Genomic DNA, 20,395 nt, shown 5'->3' on the forward strand with positions numbered 1-20,395 from the left:
AGATTGTTTTGTGTATTCTTGTTTATTCTGAACTATTTTTTAAATGAGGCCTGACATTATAAAAAACATTTGAGTCTTTGTTAGAAACCACTAAGATTTTGCACATTGGAGCAAATTTTATTAACGGAATACACGTCAGATTATTTACTTATTTTTTTTTCATTTATATATATTATGGCGATAGTTTTAACTTTTTGCCAGTTTCAAGTATATTTACTAATACATTATATTTTTGGTAAAAAACCAACAGTAAAAACTCATTTTTTTAAACTTGAAAATTCCAAAGACAATTATTGTTAGCTAACACAGACAATTCATGGATATGGTATCCATTTATTATTTGCATACTCTTGATCACTCAGCAATCAGCAGCTCTCTTGAATCTTGACTCACGTTTGACGTAATATTTCGTGGTGTAGTAAACATGGCGGAGGAACTAAATGTTGATAGTCTTATTCACAGACTTTTAGAAGGTAAAAATTCACTATAATCGTAATAAATACTTGTTTTAACTTTATTAAAACGTGTGGCATTAAGTGTATGAAACAATTTTAGTGGTAATGTGTACTACATTGCGTAATTAATGTGATTCAGTGTTATGTGTATAGGTATAGTAAATTAGTCTTAACTTCTATATAAATCGATTATCCCGATTCTTAGATGAATCCACTTTGGCAAAGTATAGAAAAAAATATGTGCAAACTAATATGTTTTTATATTCTAATTAATTTTACGAAGGTTGAGTCCATTTTTAATAGTGATATGTCGTATGATTTTTGACGGAATTCATAGCTTCAATTTCCATCGGCTTATTGTTGTGCTTTGTTAGCATTGTGTATTACTTTACTATTTGATTTCACTTTATCATGCTGCTTTTTATGGGTTACATCAGTATTCAGACTGCAACAGGAAACAGCACGGCGGAAAGGCAAATTCAAAGACATCTTTTCAGGAGAATGTATGGTTTAATTCCAGACTTCTAAAGATTGTACTTTGCTAGATATTTCAGTTATACTTTTGTTCTTCAAATGTGTATTCAAATTGTATAATTAATGTCTTTTTTGTAGCATTTGCTTTATTTTCAATTTAACATAGTCTATTATGGATTGTAAAATAAATTTTCTTTCAAATGTTATTTTTAGAGTCCTTATAAGAATTTGTAATTGTTTATTTTTCATAAGAATTTCTGCTCAGCTTTTAAAATCTATCAGGTTTCCTGAAAAAGATAGCATGAATATAATTTTTAGTTTGAATTGTATTTAGTTCAATAAAACCAACATACATACTGCTGATACAGTCTATTTACAAAATTAGTTTTTGTGTATTATCTGCTTATAATTGTATATAAAACACTCAAGCTGATCGGTAAATTCAATTGTGATTGTAAATGTAATGTAAAAATTTATGCTTGTAAAAATTGTAGAATAAATATTTCAAATAAAAATAATTAAGTTAAGTACTTAAAATGAGGTGATAATTATTTTTGAACGAGTTTCAAAATTATATTTAAAATACCTGTATATATAATATTATAACTTCTAGTGATAATAACAAACCTTTATGTTAAACTATCTTGGCTATCTGTTATTACTTTACTATATATATTGGCAGTTCGAGGATGCCGCCCAGGGAAAACAGTGCAGATGTCAGAATCCGAGGTACGGGGATTATGCACCAAGTCCAGAGAAATATTCCTACAACAACCAATACTTTTGGAATTGGAAGCACCACTCAAAATTTGTGGTAACTATTAAGATTATTTCGACTACGAACCTTTTACACAAATTAAATTATTTATATTATGTATAAAATTATTATTTAATAAAATTATTATTTAATTTAATTATTATTAATATGTATTAATTTTATACATTATATAAATCAAATTATGAAATGAAAACATTATATAAATAAAGAAACAAATTTCAGATGTTATTATCATATGCATTTGAAATAAACATGTTTTAAAATGTACTTAGTAAAAGCAAATACAAAATACACATGCTACTTGTAATAATTACTCGATTTTAATTATATGGTTTCATTTTTAACTCCAAACCATATAACTTAAAGGTATGTAAGTAGTTGACTTACTCAGTAATATATTTTGTTGCATGAAGGAATCCTATATGAAATCATTTTCAACCAGATAAGCTAAGTTGATCAGTTTCTTGCATAATAATCAGAAGAACTGAAGTAATATGGCCTTCATTATTATTCAAACCAAAATGTCGATAACAATTTAAATGGGACTTCAGTTTGTTTTATTTTGTCAATGGAATTTTTTTCAAGTAACCAAGAAAAATAACTATTTTCATCATAGTTAATTTACATGTTTACTTTTTTAATGGACTAAATATGAAATTATTAACTAACTTAACCTAACCCTAAATTATATCAACATTGGGAGGTATAAAAACAATATGGCTTACATGGTCTGTACCTGTTTATACCTGTGTAGCTTCAATATATATGTTAATACATATATCATATATACATTTTTTTTCGGGAATTTAAACTTTGTACATATTTTGCATTGGTTGAGATCAAAGTCTGATAAGCCTTAAAAAATCATCAATGCAGGATACATAGAATTATAGCTACCCTATGCTCAATCGGGTTATTTGTTTTAAAGGCCTATAGCCTAGGACTACCGACATTGCGGGTGCTCACGGACAGTGGCATTAAATTTATTTCAGAATATTCTTAATATTTCTTAGATACAGAATTTAATGGATAATAAGTACAACATGATATAAATATGTTAATTATTTCAGGTGATATTCATGGACAATACACAGATCTGTTGCGTCTGTTTGAGTATGGCGGTTTCCCGCCCGAAGCAAACTATCTATTTTTGGGCGATTACGTAGATCGCGGCAAACAGTCTCTCGAAACCATATGCCTTTTACTCGCTTATAAAATCAAGTATCCAGAGAATTTTTTCCTATTGCGCGGTAACCATGAGTGCGCGAGCATAAATCGTATTTATGGTAACTATTTGTTTATTCTACCTGTATAAAGATAACATTTTAAGTACTAAAAAAGCTGATAGCTTTCCATATGCCCAGAGAGTATTTATTAAATAAAAAGAATATATTTAAATAACGTCTGATAAATAACATAATCATTTTTTAAAATTAAATAACCAATGAGTATCTGAGACCAAATACGACACTACAAGATTATATATTACAAATATAGTTTAATGATTTCAGGATTTTATGATGAATGCAAGCGCCGGTACAATATAAAACTGTGGAAGACATTCACGGACTGCTTCAACTGTCTACCTATTGCTGCTATCATTGATGAGAAGATATTCTGCTGTCATGGTGGACTTTCACCAGACCTTCAGGGCATGGAGCAGATCCGACGAATTATGAGACCCACAGATGTGCCTGATACTGGTGAGGATATTTTACTCATAAAATACATATGATTATACATTTATTATTATTATTTTTAACAAGTATGTATCCAAGTCTGTTTGCAAAGCCTTAGCCTTTTAATTATATATAGCCTGTGAATGGAGGAGCCCTATTTACTTATCATAGCCTTTCAGGCTTTTTATTAGGCAGCAATGTTATACTATTTATTTTATTTCTTAGACTGTGTTGTGGTTAATTTAGTAAATTTTATGTCATAACACATCAATAATGGGCCTGATGGGAACGTCAGAAGGCGTTATGGGGCGTTAAGAATTATTTGTTACTGCCTATAGTAGTTAATTAATTTCTTATGCTTGTTTCGTGTGTAAAGTTTTTTCATTGGTTTGTGGATACTATTTTTTTTGTTATAAATAAATATAACAAAAATTATCTTGCAGGATTACTTTGTGACTTGCTGTGGTCAGATCCTGATAAGGATGTGCAAGGGTGGGGTGAGAATGACCGCGGTGTATCATTCACATTTGGTCCAGATGTTGTCAGCAAATTCCTCAATAGACATGATTTGGACTTGATCTGTAGAGCTCATCAGGTAACTTTTGAAGATGTTGTAACCTTTTACTTAAACATAATTTCATGACATTAAGGTATTAGGTCCTTACATATGAAATTGGCGTTTTGTATGGGAGGAACAAAAAGTCGAATATTTTTAAATATAATATATTTAATTAATCAAAGTATGAACCATTGTTTTCTTGCACTTTTGCCATCTCATAGGTAGTTCATTGATCCCTTTACTAAAAAACCAGTCGGACGGGAATCAATAAAATCTGTGAAGGCGATTTGGACTGCCCCATCAGTGTCAAATTTTTTCCCTTGCGAGAAGTTGTCCAAATTTCGCAAAAAAATGGTAATCTGTGGAGCAAGGTCCGGGGAGTATGGAGGATGTCTTAGACATTCCAATTGAAGCTCTTCTAATTTGGTAGTCGTCTGTTGTGCAGTGTGTGGTCTAGCGTTGTCGTGAAGTAGCAGTGGCGTGGAGCGATTGACCAGCCTAGGTTGTTTAGCCGCTAGCTTTTCCATCATGGTTTGCAATTGCTGACAATAGACATCAGCCGTAATAGTCTGGCCAGATTTGAGAAAACTGCAATGAACAATACCGGCCCTAGTCCACCAAACGCTTACAAGTAACTTTTTTGGGGTTAATTTTCGCTTGGGGCAGGATTTGGCTGGCTGGCCAGGATCCAACCATTGCGCTGAGCACTTCCGATTATCGTAAAGAATCCATTTTTCATCACAGGTTATTGATGATTCAGATTCGGTTTAAAATACCTTCATTATTGTGCCGGTTCAGTAATGTAACGCAGCGCGTTACATTACTGAACGCGCGATTGCCGGTTTGCTTCAGTCAATTCGTGAGGTACCCACCTTTCAAGCTTTTTAATCTTCCCAATTTGCTTCAAGTGAATTAAAAGTTTTATCACGAACACCGAAGCCTGCAGCTAACTAGCACGTGGTTTGCGATGGATCCGCTTCCACAATAGCCTTCAATACTTCATTATCAACTTGGGTCTCAGGCCGTCCACGGGGCATGTTCTGCAGGTCGAAATTTCCAGAACGAAAACGTTGGAACCAAAAACGAACTGTGTTTTCTTTTGCAACATGATCGCCATACACATCATTCACCCTTCGAGTCGTTTCCGAAGCACTAGTGCCACGGTGGAACTCGTACTCGTAAATAATGCGATACTTTAAGTTTTCCATTTTGTAAAATGAGTGACGCAAACAGAAAAAAACAAAGGAATGACGGTCATCGAAGCACAAATACATGAGTAAATAGCTGTAAAAATTTGAATTTGGAATTCCTTACCAAACAGAACATCGTGATTAAAGTGGCCAGTACGAAATACGCCAATTTCATATGTAAGGACCTAATATAAAGTAGATACAGTATACTGTTAAATTAACTTATTGTATGGCATATACAGCATTGTCTTGATGCAACACAATTTTTTAATCATTTTGTTACAAAATTATTTGATAGTGGATTGTGATTTCATGTACAAACTAATCAGTAATTTTTCATAAAGTTTTATCACATTACCAACAAATTAGTATTGCTGTAGTGAAACTGGTATAATTAAATAAAAGTGGTATGGGGTACATGACTATAATTGTTTTGTATTAAATATGGAGGCTAACCCCATATTCATATCATTAATCATATTCAAACTAAATCTAGTCTAATTGCACTCTGTCTCTTTCTGTTGAATTGTGTTTACATAGTGATTAAAAACAGACACATGAGTAATTTAGTTAAAATAGTGCATTTAATTCTGACCTAGTTCTCCAGAAGTCGGTAATGATAATTTGATTTCTTAACTACAAATTAAACTTATAATACAGAATATAAACTAGTCCACACAAAACAGTATTAATAATCAAGGATTTATATTTGTCAGGTGGTTGAAGATGGCTATGAATTCTTTGCCAAACGACAACTAGTAACACTCTTCTCAGCTCCTAACTATTGTGGTGAATTTGACAATGCCGGTGGTATGATGTCTGTGGACGAGACACTTATGTGCTCTTTTCAGGTTTGTTTTTCTCTTCTTGTACCAATAGCTATTACCATAACCAATTCAAATAGTTTTTTCACATGAATTTTAATTTGAATAAAAGTTTCAATATGGATATAAATACTATGACATAGAACATATTGTGTACATACTAGAGTAATATCTATATATATGTCTGTTGTATACAGTTTGGCAACCAGGCCAGGCCTAGCCATTCACAAAGTTAAAATTCTTCATTATTTCTATTCCTGGATATTTCATGCTGTTACTTTTTAATTCTTTATCAAAGTCATAAAACTAGTTAATTACTCAATTCAATTTGTAGATTTAAAAATAATCAATTTTATAAGTAAACCTAAACTTTATAATTTTTATACTAAACCTAAAGTCCTTGATCAACACAACTCATCAACACTTACTTATACTATAATTACAATTATTAATTAGGTTGGTGTAAGACTTTTTATACAATTTAGAAATTATAAAACAGATCCTGAAACCATCCGAGAAGAAAGCTAAATATCAGTACAATGGCATCAACAGCGGGAGGCCGGCCACGCCTCAGCGGTCGCCACCCAAAAAGAAATAACTGACGTTTGGGATCCAGTGTGCTGCACAGTGAGAAGGATGCTACAAATACATAATTTTATTGTATCATAATATTATATTGCAATCCTAAGACAAGGCCGAAATTTGTATAGTAAATTATTTTTCCACTTTATGTGCCTTTATTTTGAGAATGAACTACTCTTTTTTGATCAAGTTCGGCTGTGTCTCTCGATTGCAGCTTTTTCGGTCCCTTATGCAAGCCTTTCCTCTTCTTTGACTCATCGTAGGAAAATTTAGTGAAAGTGGCAGATGCGGGCATTGGACAAGCGTTGAGGCATTTTAGATTTAGCTTTTAGTGGATCGAAGACGTTTGAGTTTCTTATTCTGTAACTAATGTGCCTATAATGTAAAGTATAATAGGTCTTAAGTAAAATTGGTTGATTAAAACAAAAATTATACGTTTTTACGACAAAGTTTTCTAAAAACTGCTGTCGTTCTAAATTATATTTCGTGTTATCTTTTATTTGGACAAATTGAAAGGAGGAGCAGGCCTAAGAAATGATATTAATCTTCACCAGTAGCTAATAAGTTTATTTAAAAAGGTCTTTGCAATTTCATAGGAGTTTGCTGATGTCCCCAGTGAAATTTATGTTTATTGTCATGCAGTATTACTTTATAATAAGTAGATATTTCAAAATTATTGACAAATTAGCAAAACTCCTCAAGAGGCTTTATCTTCATGTCCATTACTTGATATAAATTATGACTGTAGAAAGCAGTGTAGTCCTCGCAACAATAGTGCAATTGCTATAAATAAAAAATTATATGCAGGTTTTGCATTGTACAATTTATTGTTTAGCTATGTTAACAATGTCAATAATTATTAATCTTTAATAAATATTACTTTATAAAAATCAGATGTTTATTTTTGTTTTATTTAGTTGCATTAAACCATGTGCTTTATCCAAGATTTATACTAGATATATTCTATGTCAAAATCAATTATGTATAATATGTGTGCAAAGAAAAAAACTATCTAATTAAAAAATCTATATAGGATAAAACAATTTAATTTTTATTGATATTATTTGCTTATAACACTGCAGTAGCTTTTGTGCAATTTGCTTTGGAGTATTGAAACACTTAACATTTCTTCACAATTGTAATACAAAGTACTAATTGATGTTAATTTTATTTAGAATAAGGTAAATTTTTGTTATGTTTCTCAAGTGTGTACATTTTTTCTGAAATATAAATTTTATTGAATATTTCATTCTTACTCAACATCCTTTTGGGTCTTACTTAACCAAACATCATTATCAAACTTTGGTATAATCTCTTCTCCTAATGCAGAATGAGTTTGAATCTTTTCACATATTTTGGACATCACTTCCTCAACATTTTTTTCATATTTTTGAATATCCATTGTGACAGCTTTGAGATATTGCCTTTTAGCCTGAACTGTCTTCTGTAACTTGTTTACTTTCTCATCATACTCATTTAATAAAGATTCTAGTAATGCTTTTTGATTTCTTAAAATACCAGCATCTAAAGCCCTTAATTGATTTTTTACACTATCATGCTGGGGTCGCCTAAAACAGATTTAATAAAAACAAATATGTACAAAATATTAAAAACATTTGTTGGAATAAAACTATAGTTTTATTAAATAATGAACTGAATATTGATAGAATTTAGAAATATATTCTGAGTTGAAAATATTTTCCAAAATCTTTTTATAGTTTCAATGTTAACTACATTAGTATAGTCAGTTTCTATAAAAATTATATTTATTTCAAAAGGCATATAAAGTGGTTTTTAGTGCACTATCAACCAATACAATACTGTTTCTACTGTGATGCCCAAACATATAGTACATTGGTATTCTGCCTAATATAAAGAGTATGTAAAATTACCAAGCAGAGTTATGAGGGTGGATTTCTGCATATTTTTCTCTCTGTGTTTCCAGTATCTCTAACTTTTGACGCATATCTTCAGTAGTCCACATTTTATTCATTTCTCTAACCATCATGTCTAAAATATCTTGTTTAATACATCTGAATACTGATATCCAACGAACACTTTCAATTTTTTCTTTAGGTACAGTTGCCAGAAATTCTTCATCACTAAAATAAAAAATAATAACATGAACTTATTATGTTTAAGTATATACAATTCATATTAATATAAAGTTTTAAATCACCTTAAGCTACTTGATATATTAGAGAATTCTCTCAAAATAAAAAGATTGTCAAATGTACTCTGAAAAACACTTGCATCGCCTTCTTCAATTATATTTTCTTTTTCCATATTTGTCTTAGACCTTTGGGAAAGTTTTTGATTTTAAACGTCTACTCACTAACACTAAACAGTAATTGCAATTAAAAAAATTAAAAAGAGCGTTTGTTTATGTATGTCGGTTAAATATCAATATATTTTAAATTTCATTTTGACATTGATAGCAACGACTGACATCTAGCCAAATCGACACATACACCCGCAAATTGCTAATGCGCCTGGCCGGCATTTTGTTTACTTCCCAGGCGCCATTTTCGCGTCAATCGTGCATAGAGCGTAGTCATATGTGTAGTTATATTAGGTCCTTACATATGAAATTGGCGTTTTGTATGGGAGGAACAAAAAGTCGAATATTTTTAAATATAATATATTTAATTAATCAAAGTATGAACCATTGTTCTCTATACACTTTTGCCATCTCATAGGTAGTTCATTGATCCCTTTAGTAAAAAAACCAGTCGGACGGGAATTAATAAAATCTGTGAAGGCGATTTGGACTGACCCATCAGAGTTAAATTAGCCCTTGCAAGAAGTTGTCCAAATTTCGAAAAAAATGGTAATCTGTTGGAGCAAGGTCCGGGGAGTACGGAGGATGTCTTAGACATTCCAATTGAAGCTCTTCTAATTTGGTAGCCGTCTGTTGTGCAGTGTGTGGTCTAGCGTTGTCGTGAAGTAGTAGTGGCGTGGAGCGATTGACCAGCTAGGTTGTTTAGCCGCTAGCTTTTCCATCATGGTTTGCAATTCCTGACAATAGACATCAGTCGTAATAGTCTGGCTAGATTTGAGAAAACTGCAATGAACAATACCGGCACTAGTCCATAATACTGGCTAGCTGGCCAGGATCCAACCATTGCGCTGAGCGCTTCCGATTATCGTTAAGAATCCATTGTTCATCACAGGTAATGATTCGGTTTAAAATATCTTCATTATTGTGCCGGATCAGTAATGTAACGCAGCCGTCGACGCGCGTTTGCCGGTTTGCTTCAGTCAATTCGTGAGGTACTCACCTTTCGAGCTTTTTAATCTTTCCAATTTGCTTCAAGTGAATTAAAACAGTTTTATCACTAACACCGCAGCTTGCAGCTAACTCGGACGTGGTTTGCAATGGATCCGCTTCCACAATAGCCTTCAATAATTCATTATCAACTTGGGTCTCAGGCCGTCCACGGGGCTTGTTCTGCAGTTCGAAATTTCCAGAACGAAAACGTTGGAACCAAAAACGAACTGTGTTTTCTTTTGCAACACGACCGCCATACACATCATTCACCCTTCGAGTCGTTTCCGAAGCACTAGTGCCACGGTGGAACTCGTACTCGTAAATAATGCGATACTTTCCAATGTGTAAAATGAGTGACGCAAACAGAAAAAAACAGAAGCAAAAAAAAATGAATGACGGTCATCAAAGCACAAATACATGAGTAAATAGCTGTACAAATTTGAATTTGAAATTCCTAACCAAAGAGGAGGTATTTGAGGTCAAAGTGGCTAGTACGACAAAACGCCAATTTCATATGTAAGGACCTAATATTTACTGCAACGGTCGATTAATGTCTTCAATAGCGATTCTGATTGAAAACCAATGAAAAACGAAGGCGCCATTGTTTTGCGTTTTTACTGAGCCCAACGTTTTAAATAATTTATACCTATAGCTTGGAGTAATATAGGTTTTAATTATTAAATTTTAACATTGTCAGTTGCTAATACCTACTTCATTTTATGTTAGTCTCTAAAGAAAGGTCTGAACTCCAAATCTCACTGCTATACGGATTGTAATTATGATGGTACTTAATATTTATTTATACATTCTACTTATTTTAGAAAATGACAAAAAAAATTAAGCGGCGCGTAGTCAAGTGACGTTACGTTATCATTATTGTGTTTAATAAATATTTTTATTTGGATTCAGTAGGGATTTAGTACGATTAAACCTATTATGAAAAATATTATGCGTGAATTGATATCTAATCATTTATCTATTGTCACGAAACCTAAGGCACAGGCTAAGCGTTATTTTTAAACTGTAGGTGTGACTGAAGACTGAATATCTAACTACGGTCCTAATTAGAACTGTTTTAACTATACAAAATTTCAATGGGATACAAATTGGTATTGGGTTCCTACCCAAGCATACGACCGATTTATAGATAATTGTAATGAACAGGGAAGTGCATACGCCACAGTGTATAGATATTACATTATACCCGCCTTGCGAGAGTTTTCACCATTGACCATTAATACAGGCGGAGAGCATAAAAAACTGTGCTTGAACCAGGAATCGAATAGCAGGAAGGTTATTTTTAATCTATATTACTTATTATTTATATTACCAAACTAAAATCACTTATAAGCAGATTTTGGTCAATATCAACATCATTTAATTTATAATTGTTTAGTCAAGCCACATTTCCTACATTTCAATTAGATATATGAAATGCGCATACAGCATGCAAAAATAAAATTTCTAACATACAAACTCTACAATATAAATGAATAAAACCACTATTTAGATATAATTTTTTAACACAGACTAATAAAATCTACCAAGAAATCAAAATTATGACCTATAAACCACTATATGTTATAGCACCTGTATCTGATTAAACAAATTTTAAATAATACTACTACTAGGTTATTATCTTGCCTAAGCCGCAATGGCGTAACAATATGGGTGGCAGGGCTGGCAAAATGCCTCGGGCCCCCGACCCAAGAGGATCCCTGCCCAAGAGGCCGCGAGCTCAACTTTTTTTTATTTTTATTTCCTTGTATAATGTATGCAGGTTTCCTCACGTTTCCTTCACCGAAAAGCTAGCGAATAGATGATGAATGAGATATTATGTTCTATGGATGAATGCAATACGCATTGGGCTAGCGTTAATCGTAATCAAAATACGTTTTGGGGACTACAAACCATTCCCTCTCGCCTAAGAGGAGTTATTATTGTGGCAATAGTGGGATATATACAACATGTTATTGAGTACGCTGAAAATCTCGACGTTTATTAAAATTAAACTGACAACGTGACGATTTTTACTGATAGGGTCCCATCAAAAGAAATTGCCACGGGCCCCAGATGGTATAGTTACGCCACTGCTAAGCCGCGTACTAATTATTTGAAAAAAGCCTATTAAGTATGAGAATGTGCAATTATTTGGTTAAATACCGTCTAAAATTCGTAACTTTAGCGCGTTTAACCAATTCAAAAAGGCATTAAAGATACATCAGAATTAGCCTAGTAGACTCAAATTGGAATGGCTGATGGCGACGTGTATCTCATTCGTAAATATTAAGTTTCTCATGTAAATAAAAATACATTGTTTGTAATGAGTAATAAAGTTCTTTAAGCATGTTTTTATTTACTTTACAATAATCGATACAGGACAAAATAAATATTGACTCGTTATATTCAACTTTTATTATTTTTTTGGGTTTTGTAGTACATAAAAATATTTAAATATAATAAAAACAATTACTTAACAAAGTTTGTGACTGTGGCAGTAACTATGTTATTGCAGTCTTTGATATTAAAATATTTTGGATGGAAATTATCTGTTTGGTGTAACAATTTTTCGTGCTTTGTGTTCACAATATTTAAACACGACATTAAATAGTGGCTTCGTTGACCGGCCGTTAAAAAGCAGTAGCTGAAAAAATAAAATAAAATTATTACCTAGAAATATATTTTGAAACTAACCCGAAATGGTGGGAACTCAATCTTATCTCATAGAATCCGAATTATATATTACAGATATAATTCGGAGAGTAAGAGGAGCCTAGTTCCTAACAGCGCTGTTACTACATACCTTACTCTAACTAAAATCGCTATAGCGATTCCAACTTAAATATTAGGTTTTGTGCTACTTTTGCGGCATCATATTAAAAATACCACAAAATTTCTTATCGTGCATGTTACTGTCAATTAGACATTTATCTTAGAAATAATTAAAAGTAAATTGTAGTTAGTTAATAAGGTAAGTATTTTTTAGCATTTCATATAATTCCAAATGTAATGTAAAAAGTACGTTTTGTTTTATAAGTGAGATGTTATATTATGGAGATCACTAGTGAGGGTACGATAAACAATGTGCAGATGATTTGACATTTATGAAAATAAAGTATATATACAGGTTTTTACGAATATAGTTTTTCATGAACTGAAAGTAAATATTGCAAGTTATGAAGACAGAAAATAGATGAAAATACTGAATAACAAAGCATCCTCAATATTAATCGGTAACATTCAACAAAGGGTCCAAAATCTGACAACGATCTAGCTACTCGGGGTCCAAATTTACCTATGAAATATACCCATGTTCACAATCTATAGACTACGAACAAAGGGCATTGTCTTGCTTAGATCGTCCACAGTGAACATGTCAGCCATCATTAAATCTGCCGTGATGAGAGAATAGCATTAAATAAACCAATACATTGTTAGAATAGAAGATAGAAGGCGATATACAGCTCACACTGCTTCGACAGCCACTAACCTAAGGGCCTGATGGGATGTTTGTCCCAAAGGAAGGTGCGTTTCACTGGAGACAAGTAGGAGTCGCGGATGTAGGAAGGGCTGCGGTCCCATCTCGCCATGGGCCTCAGCTCAGGCCAATCGTACCAGAAAGGATCCCTCGTGATCGCGGTAATGGGCAGAGATGGGCTTGGGTTGAAAATGTTAGCCCACGGCCTGCGCCTTAGTCCACCAGCATTGTACAGCGGGGCACCTATAGTGTATACTAATTAATTCCAGGCAACCCTCTTTTCGTCAGCACCCTTATTTTACCACAAACCATCAAGCACAAGCATCAAATGTTATTTCAGCTAATTATACTATATTTATAGTTCTATATATTTCTAAATTCTACATAAAATTTATGGATTTTTTATCAAAGATTGTTATTGTTATAAAGCGCATCAAAATTTAAATTCTAAGACCATAATTGTAAATTAGTTGTGTAAGTCAGAACTCAAAATAACTCAAATGGTTGTTAGCAGTAACAATTTTTTTAGGTGTCATTTTAGCGTGCATTGTTAATGAACATGTACACTCAGAGGAATAAGATGTGAATGTAGACGTCTTTACTCCAATTCACCAATTTGTAAAAAGCTAACTACAAGAGACAAGAATTTGAGGGTTGTGACGAAGAGAAAGTGCCCTTACCATCTGAATCAAAAGCAACCTCGCAGTCGCGAGTGGGACTTATCCGGGGCTTCACGGGTGTAGGCGATTTTCCTCGTAGGGACCGATCGAAACCTGCCCATTTTTCGGCATCAGCGAAAAATGGATCCTTAGCGAACTCATCCGACAACCGCGATGGCCAAGATCCTTCATTGAAGTCTCATGGTCAGTACCACTCAAATGGGACGAATTATAAATATTTATAGAGTGTACTGTTCGATGCGTTAAACATTCCCAATAGTGTTCTCTTGCGTATATTTACAATGCAGTTCATGCACGTAACATGAGTTTGTTAGCAGTGGCGTAAAAATTGGGCAGGTATTCTTATAGTAGATCAAGCCTCATAGGAAAACGCAACCACCCAACAATCCATAACTATCCTCGTTACGAGTAAATGAAATTACACCACCGCTTGACAGAATTTTTCGTGAAGAATTTAGAGATATGGTTATGCAAATGAGAGGAAGGTAGGTACTAAACTACTAAATTAAACACGATACTTTGTCTTTTATATTTTAATAAAAAATGGTTGGTTAGTTGTATGTAAATAAATTTGTACTCGGTATATTACAACTTACATATATTCAGTAAATTAATAGTAACATCTCAATTACTGCTGAAATTATTTTTTTATCTTGAATTATGAGAGAGATATTCTATTAGATACTGAACGGTATACAAATTTTGTTCAGAAAATTTAAAAAAAGCATTTTTAAGATTTTAAATATAAATATAATAGATACGCAAGTCCACGCACGTGATTCACTACGAGAGAACTTCGTGGTGAGTATTGACTATTACTTTAAAAATCTAAATACATAATTTATCTCGTGTCTCGCTTCGGCAGGAATGTATCCAAAATTGATCGTATTTGGACGCATTCAAAACCAAATCGCACCACGGATCTAATATCTTGAAACAACCCATTCGCTAGTCTTTTTGAGACACCGAAAAAGACTAATTACACGAACGACGTAGCTCCAATAGTCCATTCCACGAGATCCTATTTACATTCAAGGCTTGCAGGGCCTCCACAGACTACGGTATATTTTTATCTAACTCTGATTCATATGTTTTCCTAATGGCTAGCTACAATGTTAATAGTTTCCCGTGAGTTGAACTTAATGTGTAGCAAAAATTGTCGTGCATAAATTAAAATTTACCTGTTCCCCAGTGGGGTTTGTTGTCGGGTTCATATTCGATGCCTTTAAGGCTCTTGGGGTTCAAGGGGTCGACAATGGGGGCGCTCAGGTCAGTGATGGGGTAAGCCCTGTCCTTCAGGTAGAGTCCGTAACGGGATGGGTACAGACGGTCGATAGCGGCCAGTCTGTCCAAATGGTCTTGCCAAGCCTTGTGCGAGTCGAAGGGGTCTACGCCTCGTCGGGTGCGTCTGGGCACGTGGTAGACTACGCGAAAAAATACAACAGTTATATTAAAGATAATTAGATATTGGAAATACGAATTTAAAAAACAAGGTCCTTTTTAGAGGACTTTTATGTAAAAAATATATAATAAAAGATAAATCTAAATGCCAAACTTGAAACGTCGGTATAATATATAAACATTGCAAAACTTAAAAAGATTTATATTTGTATATCTTATTGAACTGTGTTAAGATAACGTTAGATTGCGTAGCAAGCTTTAGTAATGATTGTATTGTAATTTATAAATATTTTTCATAGAACTCACCTCATATCAGCAGACTTGATAACCCTGATTCATACAAACCTTACTTTGAAAAAATTAAAGGCTCACTTCAGAGTAAGGAATGGTAAAAATGAATCAGAATTGAAGGGGGAGTGAATAAATTAACAAATGTGACCTGGGGAAGGCTTGAAGATTTAATGAAATTGAATTATTATTCATAATAAAACTAACTTCAAAAACGGAAGATTCAAAAGTGATATGGCATCCATTTAAAGTAAGAGATCCAAAAGTATAGATAGTCTTGCCAAGACAAATATATAGATAAATACATAGGTAACTGAGCATTCTGACATATACTGTTTATATAAAAACTACTAAACTTTAAACTATATATACTTTCTCCTGTTTTGAAGTCAGATTTATTTATAACAAGTGTAGATGATTTCATGTAGAGGTGACTTCTAATGTGCCATGCTGTTATGTTGTGACTAGCAAGCAGATATGACTAAACACATTTATGCCCGATATAATGTAATGAACGTTGGTAATAAAAGGACTAGAGTCCTAGGTAAAAATATTTTGCGGCAAGCGTGAACCTCAGTGTAGATGTTAAGAGCTCACGATTGATCATGACCATACAACTTGGACTGACGGCCTCTGCCACAGAATTGTTTTACCTAAAACCCTTGGACACAAAACCTTGATGTCCATTGATTTGAATAAACAATATTTAATGAACGTGTTTTCTGCGTTGTCGGTGTACGTGAGACATTAACTGTTTGATAAATCTTCGAGCGTTCTACCGGTCTCACTTAAAACTTTAGCGTATGGCTTTATTTAAAAAATACAACTTATCATTACATGACATTGGATAGCTTAAGCAATAGTAATAATATACATAGTTTTAAGTACATATGAATGTTTATTTAAGCATATTCAATATGCAGAATTAGGAAGGATAAACGGCTCCGGCTTTTGACGCTGAAACAATCAAAATAATGATGCCGTCACATTAAATTTAAATGTAAATAACTATACACTTAACAATTTTGAATTATATACGTCTGAATATATACAAGTTGCATTTAATAGGGGTTTAAATGAGTTACAAATAATGTTGCAAGAATGCGGAATCAAATTTCGAGCAGCTTAAGGCATTTTCGTTACTAACTTGGCCTGTAAGCTTCGAGGGAGCGAGGGTAGTTGTGCGCGTAGATAGGCCTCGGGGAGTAGCCGTAGACTTCACGGTGGACAGGCAGGTAACGGTATCCAGGGACTGTGATCCTCTCTGCAGCACCAACGGGGTCGTCGTAGATGGATTTGCTGTAGGGGTAGGTTGAGAGGAGCTCAGGGAAAACGCTGCGGCGGCTTGGCCTGTATCTCTCTTCAGCCCTAATGTCTTCTGATCCTGTTGGAAATAAAAGATCAACGTATAAGATACAGTTAAACAGATGTTGCGTTGATAAACTATTATCTCATATCACACCACGTTCGGATTTAATCATAATATTGTGAGAGAAAAATGAATGAGTGCAGATTTGTTGTTCTTCCAAAAAGTGTTGAAGGTATTAAAAAAAGCAACTGATTAAAAAGACAGGTAGGTCAAAGTATAATAAAAGTTTACCTTTTAGAGATCGTACGTAAGACTGCCAAAACCTGGCCTTCTTCGTTGGCGTCTCATTTCTCCCAATCATTTCTAAATGATTTTTAAACATTTTGACGGCTTTGTCGTGCTCGTTTCTGCAACAATACAATTACAAATTACTTTCGCATAATACTTTATGGTTATCAGGTGACATAATACAATGACCACGTAAATAGAGCAATGACGTAGGTGAACGCTAGGAATAGCCGTCTCGATGGCTAGATGCCGTGGCGAATGGCCCATGGACTTGGCGAATCGCCAATTTTACTAGTGACGACTAAAATGCTCGTTTTCACAAATGATGATTCTCTGGCTATTTTCAAGTTTTCAGCGACCTTGTTACTATTTCTTAGGCTTAGTTTATGACTAAAAATTCAAGGTTTTTAAAAGATTGTGACTTGAATTTTAAGGATCATATAAAGATTATTAAAGATAGTTACAATTAGTAAGAAATTTATATTTTATTTTTATTTAATGATTATTTATTGAAAACAGATGCATCGAAATATTATTCAGAAGCGGGACCTAGCCTTGCTATTATCATATTAATATCCGCGCATTTGCGTCAATAATCTATTCCTGGAAAGCAGAAGCTTCATTCATCAAATTCCGGACGTAAGATCGACAGCTTATTAATAATTGGCATAATTACTATTGGCATTATCGTTGTTGTCAAAAATATTGATTTCACGTGCAGTCAGAAGTGTTCGAGTATAGATCACATTAATAGTCTTATAACCAATCTAGAAACGTCCAATATGTTTTACTAACATAAAGCAAACTTGACATTAAAAATTATTCATCATGCTATATCCGGTTCGAGAATTAAGTTTAATGACAAGATTTGTCTTATTTTCGACTTATTTAGAACATAGTCAATGTCAAGTAAGTAAGTGGAGATGTAAAAAATGCGGTTGTGAAACCGTACAAAAATACTTGAAGACGCGTCGATAGGTGGATATTGCAAATTTGGCTCGGCGTGTGCGGCCAAAAATAGCTGCGCAGTGGCCGGATCGTATTTACAGCATTCAAATGTTAGCCGCTGACACATAACTGACGTCGCACTTATAATATTGTACAACACCAATTACACTAAACAATTTCTTTTATACATGTATTTTTATTAATTATCTATAAATTAAAAAACTGAACGCAATGTCTAATCATTACTTAGATTGTTATTAGGTTAAAAACTAGCTTAAATTTTGTAAGTCAAGATTGTGTAAGAAATCAACGTGGAAAGATTATCAATACAATTTTTTATTACTTTAGACTAAATTGAAGTTACGTTTCAAAATCGAACTTATTTATTTATTTTATACAAAGTAAATTAATCAGTTATAAAAATAATATCAATTTTGACTTAACAACTTCATTATCGATCAAATGTCTTCAAATCGATTGTCAAATAAATTATTACCCTCCCACTGTATAAAAACACACTTGTTTATGTCATCGTACAACTTACGTGCCGTCGAACCGCCTAAAGAGGCAATACAAATTACACCTAACGCTAGATAAAACACTGGAGCCACAATGAAGTTGTGTACACTTGCACGAGGAATCACTAGATCTTACCGATTAAATAATGATCGTTATTAGCGGGTGTGTGGTGTGACGAGCCGACGTCGAGTGTCGGACCTGGGCGGGCGCGCACTGGCGCGCAAGGGCGGCGGCGCCCAACCATTTCGCCCGCCCCCGCGAATACGGTAAACATTTCATTTTATACTTTTTCTACTAAATTTACTGTCGGACATTGGTTACCAATGTCTTTGTTGTCTAGTATCTTTTATCTGAATAAGTATGAAAGCTTCATACTTTTATAATAAACAAATGAACACTCGTTGCAATAAGATTTTCCGTGTGTTACTAATTTTGTAAGATAAAACAAGAAATCATTCATCATACATATATTTTACCTATAGCAGTAAAGCCTATTTCATTAAAAATAATGATTAATACATAGAGATGATTCATCGTTTTAAAATTTGATAAATAAACCCACCTACAAGGAATGAGTGTACTGTGGAAATAAGTTTCACCTGAGTAATTTGGTCAAATTTATGAAGTACTTTAATGATTCATATTTGTCGTGGAGATGAATTATGAAAGTCATTTTCCGTACATAATAACAACTGTTCTCAGGATGTGTCTTCTCTCTATGAGACCTCACACTTTGATTATGATGTTTTTTCTATCAATTAAATTATTGCAGCATGAGTAGTAAGTAAGTAAATGTTACAGAAAACTTTTGCAGCAAATTTTTTTCACGACGTTTTAAAAACATTTAAATTCATAAATAACGTCGTAAAATAAAATATTGTTCGTTTCAACTACTTTGGGAACGGTTATTCCGTTCCAAAGTAATGTCTTTCCCAAAACCGGATGTTGTTGAAAGTTATATTTTTCTTACTCTACCACCGCTACTCTTATGCCAATTATATAAGTGTTGTTGTTATAAAAATATAAGCAGTCGTGTATAGATGCTACGAGATTGCTACGGAGCTACGAAGGAACCATTCTTAGAAACTGAAATGTGGAATTTATCTAAGAGACTCCATAAAACATTTTAAAGATTTTATCTACATCTAATACTTTTCCAAATAAATTGATATTAATTCTAACAGATTGTGTCTCATTACTCATTATAAATGATATAATTATATATAATAAATGATATAATGAATAAATAAATATGTTTTTAAATGGTTGATGGAATTGAATCATAGTTAATTATTTTATTGAAAGCGTCGATCTGTCATTTTCATACAAATATTAATCCAAAAATACCGATTGATTCTCCCATAGATGGTTTACAATAACAGATTGACTATCGATCCATCGATAGGTCATTGAAAAGTAGTTTATGAATATTGATATATCTATCTGTAGTAGTAAAAATCTCTAGTAGCAAATATTTCAAACAAAACAATGTAGAACTGAAAATCTTTTCGCTTTTACTGAAATTTGGATGTGGAACGGTGTAAGTACACTATGAATAATAAACAATACTCAACGATTCTTGTGTATCTTTCAAAAAATCTAGTTTTATTTTCTAAAAGAGTTTTATAGATATTTGGCTCGTTATCAACAGTATATTTAGCTGTGCGCGCTC

At 33.1% G+C, this 20,395-nt stretch overlaps 3 protein-coding genes across 7 annotated transcripts; 1 reads left to right on the forward strand and 2 right to left on the reverse strand.

Moving 5' to 3' along the window:
* The first annotated feature begins 349 nt into the window (after positions 1–349).
* On the forward strand, positions 350–7,358 carry LOC123712699 (serine/threonine-protein phosphatase PP1-beta catalytic subunit). Its single transcript, XM_045665914.1, has 7 exons — positions 350–473; positions 1,612–1,743; positions 2,778–2,993; positions 3,219–3,410; positions 3,830–3,981; positions 5,852–5,986; positions 6,459–7,358. Exons 1-7 carry the CDS (start codon positions 425–427, stop codon positions 6,555–6,557), a joined length of 975 nt encoding a protein of 324 aa, XP_045521870.1. The 5' UTR covers positions 350–424; the 3' UTR covers positions 6,558–7,358.
* Positions 6,456–9,061, reverse strand: LOC123712707. Its single transcript, XM_045665926.1, has 3 exons — positions 8,721–9,061; positions 8,434–8,643; positions 6,456–8,109 (listed from the first exon to the last, which is right to left on the reverse strand). The coding sequence occupies exons 1-3, from the start codon at positions 8,825–8,827 to the stop codon at positions 7,794–7,796; spliced, it is 633 nt and encodes a 210-aa protein (XP_045521882.1). The 5' UTR covers positions 8,828–9,061; the 3' UTR covers positions 6,456–7,793.
* A 3,148-nt stretch (positions 9,062–12,209) lies between these two features.
* Positions 12,210–18,990, reverse strand: LOC123712659. Of its 5 annotated transcripts, none has more exons than XM_045665883.1 (8): positions 18,859–18,990; positions 17,260–17,375; positions 16,807–17,043; positions 15,152–15,394; positions 13,971–14,135; positions 13,303–13,533; positions 13,108–13,204; positions 12,210–12,456 (listed from the first exon to the last, which is right to left on the reverse strand). In XM_045665883.1, the coding sequence occupies exons 2-7, from the start codon at positions 17,348–17,350 to the stop codon at positions 13,134–13,136; spliced, it is 1,038 nt and encodes a 345-aa protein (XP_045521839.1). In that variant the 5' UTR covers positions 17,351–17,375; positions 18,859–18,990; the 3' UTR covers positions 12,210–12,456; positions 13,108–13,133. The 5 variants fall into 5 exon arrangements, with proteins under 5 accessions (XP_045521839.1, XP_045521840.1, XP_045521848.1 ...); XM_045665884.1 differs by having other exon boundaries at positions 18,749–18,885; XM_045665892.1 differs by lacking the exon at positions 13,971–14,135.
* Between the last annotated feature and the right edge of the window lie 1,405 nt (positions 18,991–20,395).

The sequence above is a fragment of the Pieris brassicae genome, chromosome 1 (assembly GCF_905147105.1).
Source record: "Pieris brassicae chromosome 1, ilPieBrab1.1, whole genome shotgun sequence".
In the NCBI taxonomy this organism is placed as follows: Eukaryota; Metazoa; Arthropoda; class Insecta; order Lepidoptera; family Pieridae; genus Pieris; species Pieris brassicae.